The 20,115-nt window shown below is 32.7% G+C and overlaps 3 protein-coding genes across 6 annotated transcripts; 2 read left to right on the top strand and 1 right to left on the bottom strand.

Annotated features, from left to right (window-relative positions):
• Positions 1-4,860: 4,860 nt before the first annotated feature.
• Positions 4,861-10,519, top strand: MHX (magnesium/proton exchanger). Of its 4 annotated transcripts, none has more exons than XM_011035222.1 (9): positions 4,861-5,035; positions 5,383-5,829; positions 6,641-6,816; positions 7,349-7,467; positions 7,573-7,736; positions 8,431-8,555; positions 8,988-9,204; positions 9,315-9,444; positions 10,218-10,519. In XM_011035222.1, the coding sequence occupies exons 2-9, from the start codon at positions 5,412-5,414 to the stop codon at positions 10,381-10,383; spliced, it is 1,515 nt and encodes a 504-aa protein (XP_011033524.1). In that variant the 5' UTR covers positions 4,861-5,035; positions 5,383-5,411; the 3' UTR covers positions 10,384-10,519. The 4 variants fall into 4 exon arrangements, with proteins under 4 accessions (XP_011033524.1, XP_011033522.1, XP_011033525.1 ...); XM_011035220.1 differs by having other exon boundaries at positions 4,862-5,035; positions 7,573-7,730; positions 10,072-10,519; XM_011035223.1 differs by lacking the exon at positions 10,218-10,519 and adding an exon at positions 10,023-10,093 and having other exon boundaries at positions 4,862-5,035.
• A 730-nt stretch (positions 10,520-11,249) lies between these two features.
• Positions 11,250-14,004, bottom strand: LOC105131986 (blue-light photoreceptor PHR2-like). Its single transcript, XM_011035224.1, has 4 exons — positions 12,927-14,004; positions 12,208-12,434; positions 12,012-12,116; positions 11,250-11,654 (listed from the first exon to the last, which is right to left on the bottom strand). The coding sequence occupies exons 1-4, from the start codon at positions 13,881-13,883 to the stop codon at positions 11,573-11,575; spliced, it is 1,371 nt and encodes a 456-aa protein (XP_011033526.1). The 5' UTR covers positions 13,884-14,004; the 3' UTR covers positions 11,250-11,572.
• Positions 14,005-18,694: 4,690 nt separating this feature from the next.
• LOC105131984 (uncharacterized) lies at positions 18,695-19,309 on the top strand. Its single transcript, XM_011035218.1, has 3 exons — positions 18,695-18,747; positions 18,884-18,963; positions 19,055-19,309. The coding sequence occupies exons 1-3, from the start codon at positions 18,735-18,737 to the stop codon at positions 19,295-19,297; spliced, it is 336 nt and encodes a 111-aa protein (XP_011033520.1). The 5' UTR covers positions 18,695-18,734; the 3' UTR covers positions 19,298-19,309.
• Positions 19,310-20,115: the final 806 nt, after the last annotated feature.

The raw sequence follows: 20,115 nt of genomic DNA, 5'->3' as shown, positions 1-20,115 counted from the left end.
TAGAGATTGTCGTGGCTAGGTTCTTGTTTCTGCCATAATAGTTGGCCTTGTTTCTGACTCGTCTTGAATCATCAATGCATGCTCATGGTTTCTGTTGCTTACTTAATATAGCACTGCATGGTTGTTATGAGTTTCTTGTTATCAAATTAGGCTTCTCTGATGTTGCACTGATTGGTCTTGTACTTTTATCTTCCTTGTTCGGTTAGTTCGGATTAATTGATAGCATCAATGCTGTTATTTGTTTACATTGATGAGCTGTGGATTGGGATTTTACTCGTGGATGATTAGCGAGGAGTTTTTTTTATCATTCCCTTGATACAGCACTGTTTTTGTGTCCTTGCTAATTGTGGTCAAGATAGAATAATATATATATATATATATATATATATATATATATTAGAAATCTATTTTACTCTCCTTTTAACATGTCTTATTGTTTAACTCGAATATTTTAAGAAATGATTATAATTTTTTAGTTTATATTTGATTATAATTTTTTAGTTTATATTGAGTGTGGAAGTTAATAATAGGATAATAATCTAGTTATACAAAGTGGCTCTGGGTTGGTGGGTTAATTTAAAATTTAGTTGACTTGGGGCTTAGGTTAAAAAAAATGATTAACTTGGTGAAATCTGGTTATAATCTTAGGTTGATAGACAACTCGGTAAAATTTAAAAAAAAAATGGTGAAAATGTTATCTTTTTTATCTGATTTTTAATGGGGATAATGTGACAGATTTGGTTGAATCAAGTTGACTTTTATATTTAGGGATGTTGTTTTAAATTGAGAATAATATTAAAAATAAATTTTAAAAAATAAAAAAATATTATTTTAATACATTTATAAATAAAAAAATATTTTAAAAAGAGCTGCAGTGCATTTCATCTTTTTAGAGGCATCCATTTGCACAGATGGTAAATGTTTTAATCTTGTATGACGTGTCCTTCTGAGATGATGTTTGATGCTACAAAACCTGAAGAATAAGAGCAGCCACGATGTACTTGTATTGGCCAAACCTAAATAGCAAGTGCCTCCTTAAAAGAAATTATTAGGTGAATCTGCTTCATTACTTTATTAGGATTATGAACAAATCAATTATGGAATGATGTATCGTCTTTTATTTTATATTTATATCCGTGTTGATTTTTTTTAATGTTTGGATTATTGATTAATTATCTGTTATAAATGTGGTTAATTTATCATTTCATTTAATTTTGTCAAATTTCATCCGGTTTAAAATGTTGATATGGATTAAGGTAGCATTAGTAGCTTTAATGAAACTAAACAAAATAAGATGATGCAGGAGCTGGTTGAATGACATAAAGAAGGTGATTTATAGCTCTTGCCTAAATTCTAGTATATACACTCATCGGCTACTATGACATAAAGAAGGTGATTTTTCACAAACTCTTCAATCTTTTTATAGAACTTGGTTGCAAGTTAAGATTGAGTTCACCCAACAAGAAACCAGGGGATACTCGGAGTGGGGCGGGGAACATTTGAGATCTGTGTACATTTTAGTCCTTGAATCTTATTTTTTAAAACTTCAAGTTATGGATTATTTGATAGAAAATAAATATATGCACTTCTAGATTTTGGATATCACTATATGAGTGGCCCGTGTTTCATTGAAGCCGGGTTGATTTTTTCATAACGTAAAAAATGATATCCACACGTTGCTAGCATGCTTTCAAGAAGGATAAGATGGTTTCCTTTAATTATGTGATAGAAAAAATAGCAACAATAAATATAGTGAATTCTTTAAGAAAAAGATTATAACAATGACCATAAAAAAAAAAATGCTTGTCCAAGGTAGAAAACCTATAAAGGTAAATTTCAATATAACTTAATGCTAAAAGATAAAACTAAAAATAAATATTAAAAATAACAAAATAAAGTATTCCGGATTAGTATGAAAAACTTGCAACTCGAGTCACGAGAATAGATCAATTTCAACTGATTTTCAACAATCCAAATATAAAATGATGAAATAAAAAAAAATTATTAACAAAAACAAATAAAAAAACAATTTCTTACTAGGGATGACAATTTACTCATAACCTAATAAATACTACCCAACTTGAATGAATAAGGTTTTTTTTATATATATAGTTAACTTATATTATTAGTAATGGATCCAGGCTTCACCCGATATATATACCACACATATAAAAACTCATTGTCATCCCTACTGCTAATAATATAACTTTGATAAAAAAATAAAATGAAAAAAAAAACTTAATTAAAAAAATTATTTTTGAAAAAATAATATATTAAATCGATTTAGATCAACTTAGATCAACACATAAAACTTACAATTCAGATTATAAGATCATGATAATCTTGTAAGAAGAAAAGGAAAAAACATGTTGAAGCAAAGTTCTCAATCAATCGAAAATTAAAAAAAATTGATCGTAAAGTGATAAAAAAAATTAACAATGTTAACCCAAGTTAATTTATCAAACCTGAATCGTGAGACTAATTAATTTAATACTGAAAGGTAAGATTAAAAAAAAAATCAATTAAAAAAAAAAACTTGAGTCAACCTAGATCAACACATCAAGTTATTGGCTCGCATCGTGAGACTAGGATAAGTTTGTAAAAAGTAAACTAAAATAAATCATAAAGCTTTATTCACAATAAACCTAGATATTAAAAGATAAAATTAAAAAAAAAATAACAAAAAAAATCTAAGTAAAAAAGGCTAATACATAAAACCCTTGATCAAAGTTATGAAATTAAAATAACTTCATAAAAAAAACTATAAAGCTTAATATTTAATAAACATTAATATTAATATTAATATTAAAGGATAAAAAATACTAAATTTAAAATAAAAAAATATTGTTTAAATGAACAATATTTTACAAGGAGATAACAATAATTTTTTTCCACTGTATTTATTTTGCAATTGTTTTGGTGTTTGCGGTGCAATAAACATAGCAAGGTATTTGATAACAAATTAAATTGTGTTTTGTACTACAGGGTCTACTAAAAAATTGAGTTTAAAATATAGGTTTTGTGAAGGAGTTTTTATATGTTAACTTGAGTCAACCTAGATCAACATATTAAGTTATTGGCTCGCATCGTGAGACTATGATAAGTTTGTAAACAGTAAACTAAAATAAATCATAAAGCTTTATTCACAATAAACCTAGATATTAAAAGATAAAATTAAAAAAAAAATAACAAAAAAAATCTGAGTAAAAAAGGCTAATACATAAAACCTTTGATCAAAGTTATGAAATTAAAATAACTTCATAAAAAAAACTACAAAGCTCAATATTTAATAAACATTAATATTAATATTAATATTAAAGGATAAAAAACACTAAATTTAAAATAAAAAAATATTGTTTAAATGAACAATATTTTACAAGGAGGTAACAATGATTTTTTTCCACTGTATTTATTTTGCAACTGTTTTGGTGTTTACGGTGCAATAAACACAACAAGGTATTTGATAACAAATCAAATTGTGTTTTGTACTACATGGTCTACTAAAAAATTGAGTTTAAAATGTAGGTTTTGTGAAGGAGTTTTTATATGTTTTTTTAACCGAGTTTCATAAAAACCTGTTTATTTTTATGTTTAAAAAATGCTTTTGAAAAAATTAATTTTTTATTTACTTTAAATTAATATTTTTTTATGTTTTTAGATCATTTTGATACGTTGATATCAAAAATATTTTAATATATTTATAAATAAAAAATATTTAAAAAAATAATCATAGTCACACTTCCAAACATAATTACAAAATATTCTATATATATTTTCTACTATATATAAACTTTAACTATAATTTTTATCAAATATATATCTAAATTCAACTAACCACACCTAACTATATCTTTTTTAAATTTATTTTTTTAAATCATAACTACAAAAACTACTTTAAAAATAAACAACTCAAATTTTGTTTTCTAAACACTAACGCACCATGTGACTCTGATTAAAATACTCACATGTGCAAAATATCTGGCATTAATTAAATGCTTTCCTCGACAAGGAAGATTTGCCGACGTCCATTCCCAGAGAAAAGAGGTAGCAAATGATGGCCAATTCGTCATCTGCCAAAATATGGTATTTTTTGTTTAGAGTTTTAAACTGTGGTTTAAATAAAAAACAATCAAAATAATATTTTTAATCTTGAACCATACTTTAAAACACGAGATTTACGACGTACTTAAATAGCTTGTGAGTATTCACTTGGCATTTAATATCTTGCTTAAAAGCAACGGACAATAAAATAACAATACCGTAGAGAAAGAAGAAGACACTCCCACCTGTCCATATTCGTGTTTTCCATGGAATGATGCGTCATGCACGTCATAATTCGTTGAATCTTAAACAAATAGTAGAAATGGAGACATTTTATGTTAATAAAAAAAGTAATTAAACGTGCAGTAGTATTTATTTTTAGATTTTTTTAAAAGTAAATTTGTTTTAAAAAATTATTAAATTAATATTTATTAATATTTTTTATGTAATAAAAATTAAAAAATATTTTAATATATTTTTAAATAAAAACTATATTTAAAAAACCAACACAGTAATAAATAATAAACCATATTTTGTGCAGTTTCAATTATAGGTTCGCGTACAAGGAGCTGTTAAAAGTAAACATTTATAACTCTAAAGAGTTGATTTTATGACTAAAGAAGTCTATTATTTGATTTTTTTCTCTAAATACACCATACTATATAATTAAAAAAAAATTAATTTCAAATAATGTATAAATTAATTCGAGAATTAAAAAAACATTTAATATCTGATTTCAAGTCACCTTGTTTGTACTTCAATCACTTGATTTGAATCCTAGTTCTCGCAGGGATTGGTAAATGATGGCTCCACCTGCACGTCCTAATATACATGAAGAAGTCATCTACATAGTAAATAAAGTTTGGATTGAGACAAATCAAAGCAGCACCTGTCGCTATATTTTTCGCTAAAAACATTATTAACAACTAGAACCCTCACACTCCTCACCTGCCGCCGTTCGGTCGTCGGTCATTATCCCGTGAACTTGTTGTTGGTAAGTTTTCTTTATCAATCCAGTTCCTACGTATCATATCAAAATGCGCGTTTCTAGTGCATGATCAAAGACAGTTTTCCATCTCGAGATTGCATTTACTTAATCTGATTTTGTTTTAGTCTGTTAGATTTAATTTTTCGATACATGATCGTTCTTCTTCTTCTTCTTCTTCTTCTTATTATTATTATTATTATTATTATAATGGTCCTGTATAAATTAACAAGCAAGAGCATCTTTGTTCAATCTAACTATGGCATTTAATGAGAGCAAAAACGAATTAAATTTTGGTCTTGAATTATTGGATTTCTCTGCGGCTTAGACTTACTTATTAGTTATTAATTCTTCAGGTTTTGTTAGTGTTCTGCAATAATTGCTGATGCTGCAGCTTGAGGTTACTACGATGGCCTCCGCGTATAACCAAAGTGATGGCGGCAGATTTGGAGATACCAATATTGTTGGGCATGAAAAATGTGAAAGCTACTTCCTTTTCCGAGGCGAAACTACCCTTGGAGAAGGTTTTCGGACCTTGTTATATTTTCTTGGTCTTGCTTATTGTTTCATTGGATTATCAGCTATAACTGCCCGTTTTTTCCGGTCCATGGAGAATGTTGTTAAGCAGTCGAGGAAAGTGGTGGAGATTGACCCAGACACGAATGCTGAAGTTATCAGATATGAGAAGGTGTGGAATTATGCAATTGCAGACATTTCTTTGCTTGCCTTCGGGACCAGCTTTCCTCAGATTTCACTAGCTACTATTGATGCCATACAAAATATTGGCAACCTGTATGCTGGAGGTTTGTAAATTCTAACTTTTGCAAATCATTTCAAATTTCTTTCTATACAGACATTTCAATTGAACTTGGATGCATAAGTATGAGGTTTGTGATATCATATATATTGAACCTGTGCGCTTGTTGTTTAATCCTAAGCTGCTGTCTTTACTATTTCAGCCATCCATGATTTCCTCACTCACTAGCAGTTGAACCAAGTGGAGTCAATTTTATTTATTTATTTATAGGCTGTTATTTGCCTCTTTGTTTTTGCCAGGCGTTGGCAATTTATGCCCTAATCTCATCTTGCCAAGCCAAATAATATTCGGAAAATGACATCACTGTTTCCTTCTATCTTTCATATACTGGGTGGGGTTGGCCATCAATGAGCTCAGCTTAGAGTTATCTGATTGATTTTCTATGGTTAATGAAAGTTCTTGCATATCTATAATCAGTGAAAATGTTATCGTGAGAGAAAAAAGTTGTAAGGTTTTGAAATTTCAGATTGAATATGCTGTTCTTTTTTTTTTAATGGTCCTGTATTGATTATGTTGTTAATTTGTGATGATGCAAATAAAATTCTATCAAGTTTGATTTGATGAAGTTAACAATCTTTTTCACCGCCTCTCTCTTCCTTGTATAAACCTTTTTAATGTTATGTATGATTGCCTGTTGACATGTTAGTAGTGATCGATAATAATCAGACAGGTGATGTTTGTCTTACATTTTGAATCATTTGGCTTCCTATTATTGACAGTTTGCATAATTTGTGTGAAAAGTGAGTGGTGTCTCAAGTTGACATTTTTGAGAGTTTGCAAAATTACTTAATGTATAGGGATGGGTCCTGGAACACTTGTTGGCTCTGCTGCATTTGACCTTTTTCCAATCCACGCTGTTTGTGTTGTGGTTCCGAAAGCCGGAGAATTGAAAAAGATAGCTGATATAGGAGTTTGGCTGGTGGAGCTGTTTTGGTCTTTCTGGGCATACATTTGGCTTTATATAATTTTAGAGGTAATTTCCGCATTCCCCTCTCATGTGAACTGCAACAGTGAACAATTTTGGAGTATATTATGGCTTTGCTATATATGTTTTGATTCATTGATTAAGATCTTCATTTTTGCTTTTAGCCACTGGATCTTTTAACTTTCCTGGACATGTTCATATTGTTGCTCTTATGTTATATTGTCAATGTTCTCAACTCCACTACATATGTACATAAGCATTTTGCATTAGTTTATTTTAATATAGACTGGTCATGCTATGATATGTTATAGCTGGATAGGTGTCATTAACTAAACCTCCCTGTTCCCCACTAGCGGTTCTTGAAATTACATCTGGATTGCAACAAATGGATAAAATAAATGTCACTACAGGTGGGGTTCATGATCTGATTATCTCATGTTTTTTTTCTTTTCTTTCCTTTTTTTTTTAATAGAAGCAGAAAACTTAACTGCATTTGAAAAGATGTATTTGTGATTGAAGTATACATATATCAAGCACTTTCTTGGCAATAAAAAGGTCTTGACACTTGCTTGTGTTGCAGGTATGGACCCCGAATGTCATTACGCTTTGGGAAGCCTTATTGACGGTATTGCAATATGGTTTACTGCTAATGCATGCTTATGCTCAAGACAAGCGCTGGCCTTACTTATCTCTTCCTATGTATGTCTTTCTTTCTCCCCTTTTATTGTCTTGTTGAGTAAAAGCAATCACTTAACTGGCTCTGTGTTCCATCATCCTGCTTCTGATGCTTCTTGTAATCTGAAGTCCAAGGACGGAAAGGCCAGAGGAGTGGGTGCCGGGAGAGGTCCCTTCTCCTACACAGGAGAACAATGTGTATGGGGAGTACTCTGACTCTGAGATACTTCAAGTTGGTGAAGAAAATAGGAATGTTGTTGACATATTCTCAATCCATTCAAATAATGGTACAGGTGCATTTCTGCATTAATACTAATGGTAGTTTAACGACTTTCATACCTCAGCGCTCTACTCTTAAACAGTTCATAAAAAGTGGGCCACATACCATTTATTGTTAATTTTCCTAAGTGGTCATGAATTGTGGGAGTGACTGGCATGATTAACACTGCAAATATTTTTCCACCTGATTCATCTTATAGAAGTATGAGGCCTTAAAGTCACTGCGAGATTACAATGATATAAGATGATAATAGAATATTAAACTTGCAACTAACAGAATTAGTGGTGGAATGGGAATGCAACTTAAGACATGTTAATTAAGAACATATGTAGCTTTCCATGTTTACCAAAAAAATGAGAAATTAAACTGAACTGTGAGGTTTTCTTTATGTGAAGGGGCATTAAAATTATTTCTTATTCCCTAAGCAAGGCTTAAGGATTCTTTTCTAGCTAGGATCTTTTCTGTAAATCTTTGTCCTTTAGCCTATCGAGCATGCTTTGCTTCTCTTGTTTTCTCAAATAAGCACATACATACTCAATGCTAGAAAGATAAGACACCCTGTATATTGTTTAAATGAAATCATTATAGTCAAACAATCAAGTTGCTGCATCAATTAGGTTTTGCATATGTGAGACGATGACAGATTAGAACCCAACCATGAATTTTTGTAACCGTATCTTTTTCAACCTAGAATTTTTTCTGTTCAGCTCCAGTCTATCAAAAAGTGCCTGTAACAGATGATGCAGCTGAATCCTCCAACAAACATTTTCACCAGGAGAAAGATTTACATGTGCTTTCTCTTTGGAAAGAGCAATTTGTGGATGCACTCACGGTATTGCAACTCATGCTATATATATGTATGTATTTTTAGTGACTGCTGTAAGAAATTGATGGCTAATTCTTTCTGGCCAATAATTATTCCAGGAGTCCTTTGGATACTTCCTGTATCCAGATGGTGGTGCCCTTTTTTGGCACCTTTTGCTTTAATCAATATGTTTTCCTTGCTGGTAAAAAATAATAACGCTCAGGATCATTTCTCCGTGTTAAATAAATTTTCACACATCTCATGCCATTGTAAATTTGTAATATTGTCTGGCACCCATTGCCTTTAATGGAGTTCATTTTGTGATTTTATCAAACAGCTTTGTGCATGGAAGTCTATGTCTAACCTTCTTTTTGCTCATGGTTGTCTGCAAAATTTTCTTATTTTCCGTGTCTTTTCCTGCTATTTTGGGGGAATAATTTCAAGTTTTTTTTCAAACAGTTGGAAAGTCTAGAATCAAGAAAACTAAACAGTATTCATCTACGGGTAGCAAGAATGTCCTGGCAACTAATCCTTGCACCTTGGAGAATTTTGTTCGCTTTTGTGCCTCCGTATCATTTTGCTCATGGCTGGATTGCCTTTATTTTCTCTCTACTATTCATCAGTGGAATAGCTTGCGTTGTAACAAAGCTCACTGATATCATAAGCTGTGTCACAGGTTTCCAAACTCTCTACAAATTATTATCCCAGCTTCCTTTCCTGGAGTTGTTGATTATCATGCTATATCTACTCACCCTTTGTTTTCACAAATGGTTTATATCATTGCAGGAATAAATGCTTATGTCATTGCATTCACAGCATTAGCTAGTGGAACTTCATGGCCAGATTTAGTGGCGAGTAAGATTGCTGCTGAACGCCAGACAACAGCAGACTCTGCCATTGCAAACATCACTTGCAGGTTTTTCATTGCTGTACTTAATTTGGGACTTTCTTACATTATATTTGGTCGTTTTCAAATACCTAAATGTCTCCATCACAATGTTTCTTATTCCAAAAGAGATTCAGGGAAACCTCATTGGTTTGAGTATTATAGCTGGTAATGGGTTTTTGTTATGCTTGTGGTTCGGAATACTGGATGTTAGTGTCAGATTTAGGAAAGACAGCTATTTTTTTAATTTTTTATCTTATTGTAGTGTGCTGTTTAAGTTAAAATCCAAACCCATAGACAGAAATTCATGCAAGTATAACGCTGACCTTTATGTAATACTATTATGATATGTAAAACTGAAATGGTAAAGGAGGACACGTGCCAAATCTTCAATCTCGTTGAAGTTGTTCAAGCAAATTAACAGTGGAGAGATGTTCTTCGAAATGATAATACTCTTAGGAATTACAAGTGGTAAATTTGAGATGTAGAGAATTCCATGTACAAGGACTGGAGTTTTGTTCTCTTCATCTTTCTAGCCTTCAAATTCTCTCTTTGTTAAATTTTGTTTTACCACCTGCTGAGAGATATAAAATTCTATTATCATGCAGATGTAGTTGCACAAACATGAACTGATCTGTCCCTTTCTTTTCTTTCCAGCAATTCAGTGAACATATATTTAGGAATCGGCATTCCATGGCTTATTGACACTGCCTACAATTTTTTCATGTACAACGAACCGCTGCATATTCAAAATGCTGCTGGACTCAGCTTTTCATTGCTCGTTTTCTTCTGTACTTCTATAGGCTGTATTTCTGTTCTCGTGTTCAGGCGTTTGACACTGAAAGCAGAACTTGGAGGACCAAGGATCTGGGCATGGGTAACATTTGTGTATTTCATGTTGCTTTGGATTATTTTTGTTGTGCTCTCCTCCCTCAGAGTCTCTGGCATTATTTGATAGAAAGCTTTTAGCTAAAATTTATTTCCGTTCCTTTTGGGTTGCTTCCCAGTACTTGAAAGGTCTCTTGTATCCATTGAATTCTCTCCAATTAAGGTCTTTTAGGATTCCCTTTGTATCATTCTGTTATAATACAGCACTACAGATTCGTAGCAACGGCATTGGTCTGATCTGCTATGCTTATTTTTCTCACAACACTGGATCCCATTAGCTTGAACTAACCCCGAGAAAGATCCAGTGCGCGTGTATAGTAATTTGCTACGTGTGGGCAAGACTTTTAACGGGCTGCTCGATTTCGCCATTCATGTTTGTTTTCACAATGGCCAAGCATGTAACTTTTTCTGGAAAGCCTTGGGAGGCAGATGTGAGGCCCCAAGGTGTATTGTCTACAGAAGAATATTGCTCCAAAGCAAAAAAGGATCACTTGACAACAGCGTTGGAGGCCAGCACAAGCAGAGAATAGGTAAGATGTCAAGAACATACAATCAATGCATCCATCTTTCATCCCTACAGCCCCACGGCATGGCCGCAAAAACTAAATACTGATATTGTATACGTGAAATGGGGATTTCTCAGTTCATCTGCAAGCTGTGGAAGCAGCAGAACCGTCAAGGACTGTATTATCAAGAACCAACGTCAGATGACATCTAACAATTTGAATCCCCTCATTCAAGATGCTAGCAAACCTAGGTCTTAATAATCTTGACGAGCTTCTGGGGTTGGGATCCGATAAACGCTAGGACCTTACACTGCAGCTGATGATGGAAAATGAGATGTAACAGCATGCAAAAACAGCTACTTTCTTCGTTTTCAGGTTTCTAAGTTTTATTGCTTTCTCATGGATAAAAACCACTCAGTTATTCGGATTACACGCAATAAATACTTAAAAGCATTTGTCTCATTGTCTGACTTGGCTAGGGGATCAACTACCCAATTTGTGAAAATATAATTCCAGTTTTGCAAGGTGAATTTGATCCTCAACGAAAAGCAGGGAAAAAAAAATTACTTAAATGCATATTCACAAGAGGGCATGTGAATATAAAATTCTCTAAATATGGCAGGAGTCCCAGTTCAACCAATTTATTGCAGCAACACCCGTTAACAATCCTACTACAAGGTCTAGCGGCTCCATTCATCAGTGGGTAGGAAACGATCCCCCAATTCAGGGTAAATTTCCTTTTCGCCAACAAAACAATGTCTTGCCTAAGCAAATGCACCCGTGCAAGCTGTGGCTGGAGTTGCTTCCAGCTGTTTCCTTGGAGCACTGTATTTCTTGGTAATGAATCTGCAAGGCAACAATGATATAAGAAAAGCTGGCAAAAGCATTTTTTTTAAGAGATTAAAACGGCTTAGATGGAGAACAAGAATAAGACAACCTCGCAGAAATTGAAGGAAAACCTGCTTTATGCAATGCTCACACCATGTAAGGGAACAATGATGTAAGAAAAGCTGGCAAAAGCATTTTTTTAAAGAGATTAAAACGGCTTTAGATGGAGAACAAGAATAAGACGACCTCGCAGAAATTGAAAGGAAACCTGCTTTATGCAATGCTCACACCATAAAATGCCAACAAAGGTATTGAAATCAAGGAAATATGGAATACTGAATGTAGGCATGCAAGTTATATGAATTTTCAGGTTACCTGAAGAAATCCCTCCACAGCAACTCAAACATCAACCAGTTCATTCCAGTATCAGGTGAGCCGCTGCTGCCGCCACCACTGCGATTTGAGGCACCAGAAATTGTTCTATCAATCAAATGGATCATTAATGAATGCATGCTTTCTAAATATTGCAACAGCATTAAAAGGGAAGGAAAAGAGAAAATTTAGGGCACACCTTGTAGCAGTCTTCTTAAGCTCATCAAACATGGAACGGGGAGAGATGCATCCCGCTGTGAGCCATGGAGAGATTTTGCAGGAAAAGTTTGCACCATATATGCTGTCATGGCTGCCATTGGTTCCCTTGGGAGGTTGTGCTCGGCACTCAACTGCAAATTTCTGGAGCCTCTGTAGTGCTTCAGCCTCGCCTCCCACCACAGAAGCATTTGCAGTTGCCTTCCCATCCTGCATTTTCATTGAAGGACAGTATCATCAGTGCAATCAAAGGTGCCGATAAGAAGGTTGCCAGGCATTCTGTTTGGATTAGAAGTTGCAGTTTCAAGAGGAATGGAAATCCAGAAAGGTAGCAAACAGAAAACCACTTCTCAACGGTGTATCCATTTTGAAAAATGAGAACCTGGGATCAGAAAGTATTCAAGCTAACGATGCAGAATGTTGGAAATTCAGAGTACAAGATTATAGCATTGCGAGGTAAGATTGATCTACTAAATAAACACTGTTTTCATCTAGTATCCATCCATCATAATTGAACATCGTATTGTTCAATTATAAAACCTTTACATTTCAAGTTATATCTTAGCCTTCTAATCAAAGCCTAATTTCTATTCACATTCTTCCTAGCAAAACACAGTTTTCATAACCATGCCAACATCTCTAACATGATAGTCAAAGCACACAAGCATAGCACAAAAAAACACATTTATAAAGAGGCCGAACCTGAGCTGGGTTGAGACCCAAATCCAATAGATTAGGGATATCCCCGGGCTCCACATCTCCTCTTGAAGGCAAACCCTTTAATTCATCCAAGGTCTCAACGGTCTTCCTAATCTCCAAACCCTGCACTTTCTCCTTAAACCCACCATAATTCGATGGCATATCTTCCAACTCGAAAGGCAAATCATCCAAATGATACAAAGTACTTCCCCAAAAGTACTTAACCTCAACTCCTTCATCTTTCATAACCTCCTCAATTTTGTCCTCTGCCTTAACCTCATCATGAGACACCTCTCTATGCGCATACACAGCATCAGCTCCAATAGCCTTTGCCAATTCAACCAACACGGTCTCCGGTCTCCCCACTCTCACCACAAGATCAGATCCTCTAGCCTGCAAGTTCTTGCGCAGGTCAAAGACAGATTCAATCAAGAAATTGGCACGATAAGGTCCAGTTTTATCAAACCCAGAAGAGGATTTGCCATAATCTCTCGGGTCGAAACAATAAACAGGCAAAACAGACATAGAGTCGTTGTTGGCAGAGTTGAGGCACTCATTGTCATGGACACGCAAGTCATTGCGAAACCAAACGATGCACGCTCGGCGAGTTCCGGCAGCATTGGAGGGGTCAGAGGGGCGGCGGGGACCAAGAGTGAGGGGGGTTTGAAGAGGGTTGGCAGAGATGGTAGACTTAAAGGAGAGTTTAGGAGAAGAAGTGGAGGAAAAGAGAGAGAGGTGAGTTAGAGAGGTGGCTTGAGTAGGTATTTTCGCCTTGGTTGGTGGAGAGTAAAAAAGAGCTGAGATTTTAGGATGAGTTAAAAAATGGGTAGGTAGAATGGTGGCGAGAGAAAGAGAAAGAGAAGCAGTGGCAAAAGGGGATGAAGAGATAATGGCAAGTTGCTGTTTTTCTTCCTCTGAAACGGATTCTGGGGTTTCTGGGTTTCGAAGTTTGGCATCCATTTTTTTGGATTTGGTTTGGGGAAGAAGGAGTTGTTGTCGCGGGAGAGAAAAGTTCGTTGAGTGTTTGGTTCGCTCCTTCTTGTTTGTCTCCTCGCCTAAAATAAGATGGACGACGGGGAGGTTTAAACTTTATTACTATAAGCACCAACCTCGTGTCTGACTGCCCTCACCTCACCAACTTGGACTTCGGACTTGGAGGGGTGTTTTGGGAATTACGAACTTGGGTTGGTAGAACGTGGAAGGCTGCCTGCGAGCAAAATGCAAATAATATGCGGTTAGTCATTAAAAGGTTATATATATTTTTCTATTGCCATGACAATGACATGTAGATTTCGAGTGTCTTTGTCTTCACATTTTAATTTTAAATAGTTTTCATCAATTAATATCAAAAGTAAAATTTAATAAATAATAAAAATATTATTTTAATATATTTTCAAGTAAAAAATATTTTAATACTTTAAAAAACAACAGTTTTCATGTTATAAAAAATATTTTTTACATTATCAATAATATTTTAATGTGTTGATTGTACAATTAATATGGCATTTCATACATTAATGTATTGATTTTCACTAATAACTATGTTTTCCAGCATATATTAATTGACATTTTGACATGCTAATCACCATACAAATAAATTCCAAACTCATATTTAACATGGCTTCCAATGTGAACTTGTTGATATAGCTTGCCATGGTATCGTTGCCCTACAAGAGAAGCTAATTAGGATTTTTGCTTCCATGACTTCAAATAATTATTGCTTAGGTTAATTTAATTTATTTTATGTACTTAAATTAGGTAAATATAAACATTTTATTTACTTTTTTGCAAGAAGAAGAAAAGTAATCGATCACTTGAAGTCACTGTAGCAATCATGGCCAAACATCATTTTTTTGGTAATAGTGGCCAATCAAAATAATTCTTCTTATTTTACTTTCCTACACTAATAACAGATTTACAAATTAAAAAGAAGAAAAGGATTATTGCAAATCAATCCCTTATTTAGGATAGAAATTTCAGAACCATCACCGAGCTCTATAATCATTGCAATTACATCCTTGACTCAACAACAAAATCGTTTAATTGCGACCACGAGCCTTTATTAATTAAAGTGAAATAACACCATATTCAAACCCAAAAGCTCATTAATTGTCCGAAAGAATGCATCAGAAAATATCTAGAATGAAGTAATAGGAAGGTGTTTATTAACTATATAGTTGATTGAACTTTGAGGACTAATAATACATTATATTGTGCAAATTGCCAAAAACCAAAAACACTTACTTCTCATTTTTTTGGTATACATATACAGGTCATTGATCTTGATTCTCCAGAAATCTGTGAGTGTTCATGTTGAAATTATTTTTTATTTATTGATAGATTTGGATTTGGATTTGAAACATGGATAAGAGGTGATTATCCCTCCTCTTAATGCTCCAAATCAAGCTGTAGTTAGGCCATATTTTTATTCTCAATCATTTAAAATTATAATTAAGTGACTTTGTCAATTAAATATGTGTGTTTGGATGGGAGATAGTTTGTGTATTTTTTTAATAAAAAACATGTGTTTTTAGCTTTTAAAGGTATAATTTATGTTTAAAAAATATTTTATTTTTAAAAAAGAGCTACCACATCTTACACATTAATTAATGAGCAACCATGTATACATGTATGTTTGTGTCTCTCAAAATCCATCATTTTACATGCTGTGACTCATGCAGCTGAAATGCTAGTGTGAATTTTTTTAAATTATTTTTTATTTGTAAATGTATTAAAATAATATATTTTTTATTTTTTAAATTTTATTTTAATATTAACATGTTAAAATAATTTAAAAATATATAAAAAAACAATATTTACATATAAACAGAACAAATTATTTTAAAACTAAAAACATTAAAAATATTTTAAAATATAGATACATCATAATTTTAATCGCCACCTAAATCTCCTTTAATGCATCCGACCATGGCCCCTCAAATCTTCAAGTATACTGCTATTATTTTTTCTTATTCATTTATAAACAGGTAGCTCGTTTTATATATTAGAGGTGGATGATTATCAACAACAAAAAAAGCGAGCCTTGTCAGTGTGTTTTTGAACTGAAAACCACACGCTAATATATAGGTTGATATGGTGGACCCCTAAATGATATGTGATATGATTGTCCCATATATATATTTTTTTATTAACTTATATTGATACTCATGTATATATATTTTAATTAATTTTATAAATTTAAAATTAATTATTATATAATTTTTTAGTAATTTTAAGAATTATAAGAATTAAACTATTAATCTATAAAAAGTAAACTCGAAATTTAACTAAGCTATACCTTTCATAATTATCCAATATATATTTTTAAATAAATTTCATTTGTTTTTAAATGAATTCATGATATTGTACAATTATTTGTACCGTTTTATGCTACTATCATATATAATCATCCACGAAAGAGAGCATAAATAATTTATTTTAATTAGTAGTGTCTATTATGGATGAAGTATAATATTTAAATAGTATAGAAATAACAAATTATATAATTAATTAATCAATTAATTTTATTAATCTTATCTATTTTTTCTAGTTAAGATGATTAATAATTTATATTTGGTACTTGATAGGTCAAGATGATTTGTGGTTAGTATTTGTATAATATCTTCTTTGGTAAAGGTAAAGATTCTTCAATGCTTAAATAAATATATTTTTAAAAATAAAAAATAATAATAATATTCTAGAGAGAGGTATTTTAAATATATATATGCAATAAAAAATGAAGATTGTAAAATTTTTGAAGATCTCATAGTGTTTTTATAGTCCACAAGTCTTTTCCATTTATGGAGATAAGAGATTGAACTATAATTTTATATTTGTGATATTTTAAGTTGTATTTCATTTATTTTATCTAGTTAAAAGATAAATACATGATAGGTTATGAAAAACTTTCATACATCTAATGGTGTTGACAGGGTATATATTTATTTAATTAAATCTATTTTTTAAAAATAAATTCTCTTAGATTTTATATAAAAATTTATAGAATTGATAGTGTTAGATTCAAGTATGATATTTAAATATGTAAATATAAAAAATTCAGTCATGCCTAAACCATGATGTCAAAAATCTTTAAGCTTGACACTTTCAGAAAACATGTGTTAGGTCCACCTTGTCGGCCTAACAACATACCAGGCTAAGCTAATAGGCTTGGAAGCATTTTCCAAGCCCAAGCCGGGTCTAATAGATGTTGCTTGGCCCCAACATGGATCTAGAAGCATTAGACCCAAATATTAGGTCGAGCAGCACTAGACCTAGGTATTTTCTGGGTCTGGCTAACACTAGACCCATCGATAGTTGGGTCTAGTATTAGCGAGACCTAACACTCCCGGGGTTTGATATATTACCAAGCCCAATCATGGCTGGTTCTGGCATTAGCCAGACCTAGTACGCCTTCATTAAGATGTGTTTGTGCTAGCACATGCCAACCAAATACACTCGAGAATTCAAGAAAAATATACTTATATGTTTTTCTTGATTTGACTTTTTTGGTAAAGATATATAAATATATACTAATAAAATTTTGGTTCATCAACAACTCCTAGTTTTTGTGATATAATAATATGCAAATACTTTAATTAATTTTCCAGTTTGGGTAGATCAATGAGTTTTTCTTGTATAAAAAGGGGTTTTAAGCTAGAAACAACATACATTTAGAATGAAAAAAATCTTTCAAACATAAAGTATTAAAAACTTGTACTTAGAAAAATTATAAGAGTTTAAAGTATCATGCTAATCATTTATAAAAATTCTCATGTGGTTATATGCACCCAATAAGGTTAAGCCTTTACCTTATAAGTTTTTGGAATAGAGTGTGGAAGCATATAGCTTTTCCAATATTATCATAAGGCTTAAGAGTCTTTCACTAAAGAGTGATTTTTATGATTTTTTTTTATAGGATATAAGAGCCCTCCACTAAAGAGTAGTGACTGGAGTGATTGGATAATGTTGCTATTGTAATAAAAAAAACCAAGTCCATCATTTCAAGAGTGACGATACTGTCATGGGGAGATAGAGTTATGTAAATGGCACTAATGAGATAAGTTCATCCCATTAAAAACGGTGCATGTAGTACTAGGGAGACAACGTCCATCTCTTGGATAATGATGCATATAGCATTAGAAAGACCATATCCGTCCCTTTCTTATGAGAATACACATTTCTAAGATTCATGTTGAGAGGCTGTCAACCATTACGTAAAAAGAATAAAAAGTTATTTTGAATTAAGTCATTTATATTCAAAAACTTATATTCTTATTAAAGATTATACATCTTGAGATTATCTGAGTGATAGGTATAATAGAGGTTTTTAGGAGGAACATGTCTTGAGGGTGACATTAAGATGTTTGCTTTGACTACTCTGATTATTTCACTTAAAAGTCATTGTTACTGTGAAAATAAAAAGGTTCATGTTGTAGCAAAATGATATCTTCAATCCGTATGTAATTTTTTGTGAATTGTTTTATTCTGAACAAGTTTTTATCTGGTAAGACATAAAGTTTTATCTAGAGTACATGTTCCTTTACTCCTCTTATCAAAACTTTTAAGACTATTAGATCATGTAACTCTTCTACCTTAAACATTTTCCAATTGAATCTCCTTAAATACTAAAAAGTTTGTGGAGTTTTTCTTAGAAAATATATTAGTGCTAAAGCATCTCATTAGCTTGATATAAAAATCACTAAATCCTTCAATAAAGTTTGGTTCTCTGTTATATCATACATGTACAAACCCTACAAAGGTTATAGGTTAGAGGAGTAAGGTCATGATCTTGGATGACCAATTCCTTAGTATATGTGCTATCCAGGTGACTGAGGCTTCTATATTTTCTAAAGGGTCGAGGCTTCTAATGTTGCATTGATAATATTTCACTTTTACTTTGTGAGGAAGTTGTTCTAACATGTAACTTTGTTAAATTAATGAGAGAATCACTGTTATCACAGGGTTTTACAGGGACTGCCTGTTATGTTTGTTCCTGGGCAAACTACCTGCATGGTTTGCAGAAACTGAAATTGGGATCGAGGTCAGATTCTGACTTCAGAACTGCCTTTTCTTTTCTTCACCTTTTATCTCAATGAACAAGGCCCTATCCTGTTGTCTGGTCGCTCGCACAGCCCAGCACAGAGAAATGGATGAACAAACTCTTCAGGAGCAATGGCTTCCGGGTGGGACATAATTGTGAAGTTGCTGGGAACTTAGGCAAGGAAGTAGCACCAGGAGAGTACAAGAATATATATTATTGGTTGCAGACCAAGTGCAATTTTCAGATGATCATGTGTGGCAACTTATTTATGATTCTGAATATAAAGCACTTACTGTTGGATTTCGTGGTTTTGCTTGATAAGGGAGGAGCCTAATCATTAAATACCTTCTCTCCTAATTCTCTATTTGTTGATATAAAATTCCCAAAAAGTGACAGTAATTGGAATCACACCTACAAACTATATATGTTGAAGCATGTGTAACTGTAACTTGACGTTTCGAGGATAAGCAACTGTCAAATTACAAATATTTCTCATACAGTTCTTCATTCTGATGCTACAAGGTTATTGTCGCATAAAGCTGTTCAACAACAAAGATGTGCTTCTGCTCCTGTCTTTTCTCCCCTGCACAATGTGTTTCTTGAACACATCTATATGAACATTCATTCGTATCGTGATTTTCCAGTTTTTGTTCCTTATCATGAGAAATAGATGACTAGGGTATAAATGCCAGAAGCATCAAGCTCCTGTGAAGATGATTTACCGATGTCACAAGCAATTTGATGTATTTGCTTCTCGTTATCTTTTCTTCTCTCTCTCTTGCCGGGTGGAAACCTGGAGGAGAGAATTACAGAGGGCTGAGGAGGAAGGAGGTGAAGAAGTGTTCGAGGAGCTCTAAATGTAAACAAAGAATAATGCCATTGGATCAATTCTCCGAGTTTATTTTGAACTCCACTTTCTTTATCGAAACAGGTTAGTATGACCATGCCTTTCATTTTAAATAGCAAAAAACGTTGCTTGTTCCGATTTCTTCATCTCCCCTTTTATCTTTTTTCTTTTCTTTATGAAGTATTATTGCCTCCCTATTGTTTGCAAGATTTTTCACTTAGGTTCCTACAGTTCAAAAATATTCAGAATTATCCTCATATGTTGCAATTCATTGTAATTTTTTAAATTACAATTCCTGATATCCC

Source organism: Populus euphratica, unplaced genomic scaffold (genome assembly GCF_000495115.2).
Source record: "Populus euphratica unplaced genomic scaffold, PopEup_1.0 scaffold26.1, whole genome shotgun sequence".
NCBI classification, from domain to species: Eukaryota; Viridiplantae; Streptophyta; class Magnoliopsida; order Malpighiales; family Salicaceae; genus Populus; species Populus euphratica.
The sequence above is the reverse complement of the archived record's forward strand: the minus strand, read 5'-3'. Positions and strand labels throughout refer to the sequence as shown.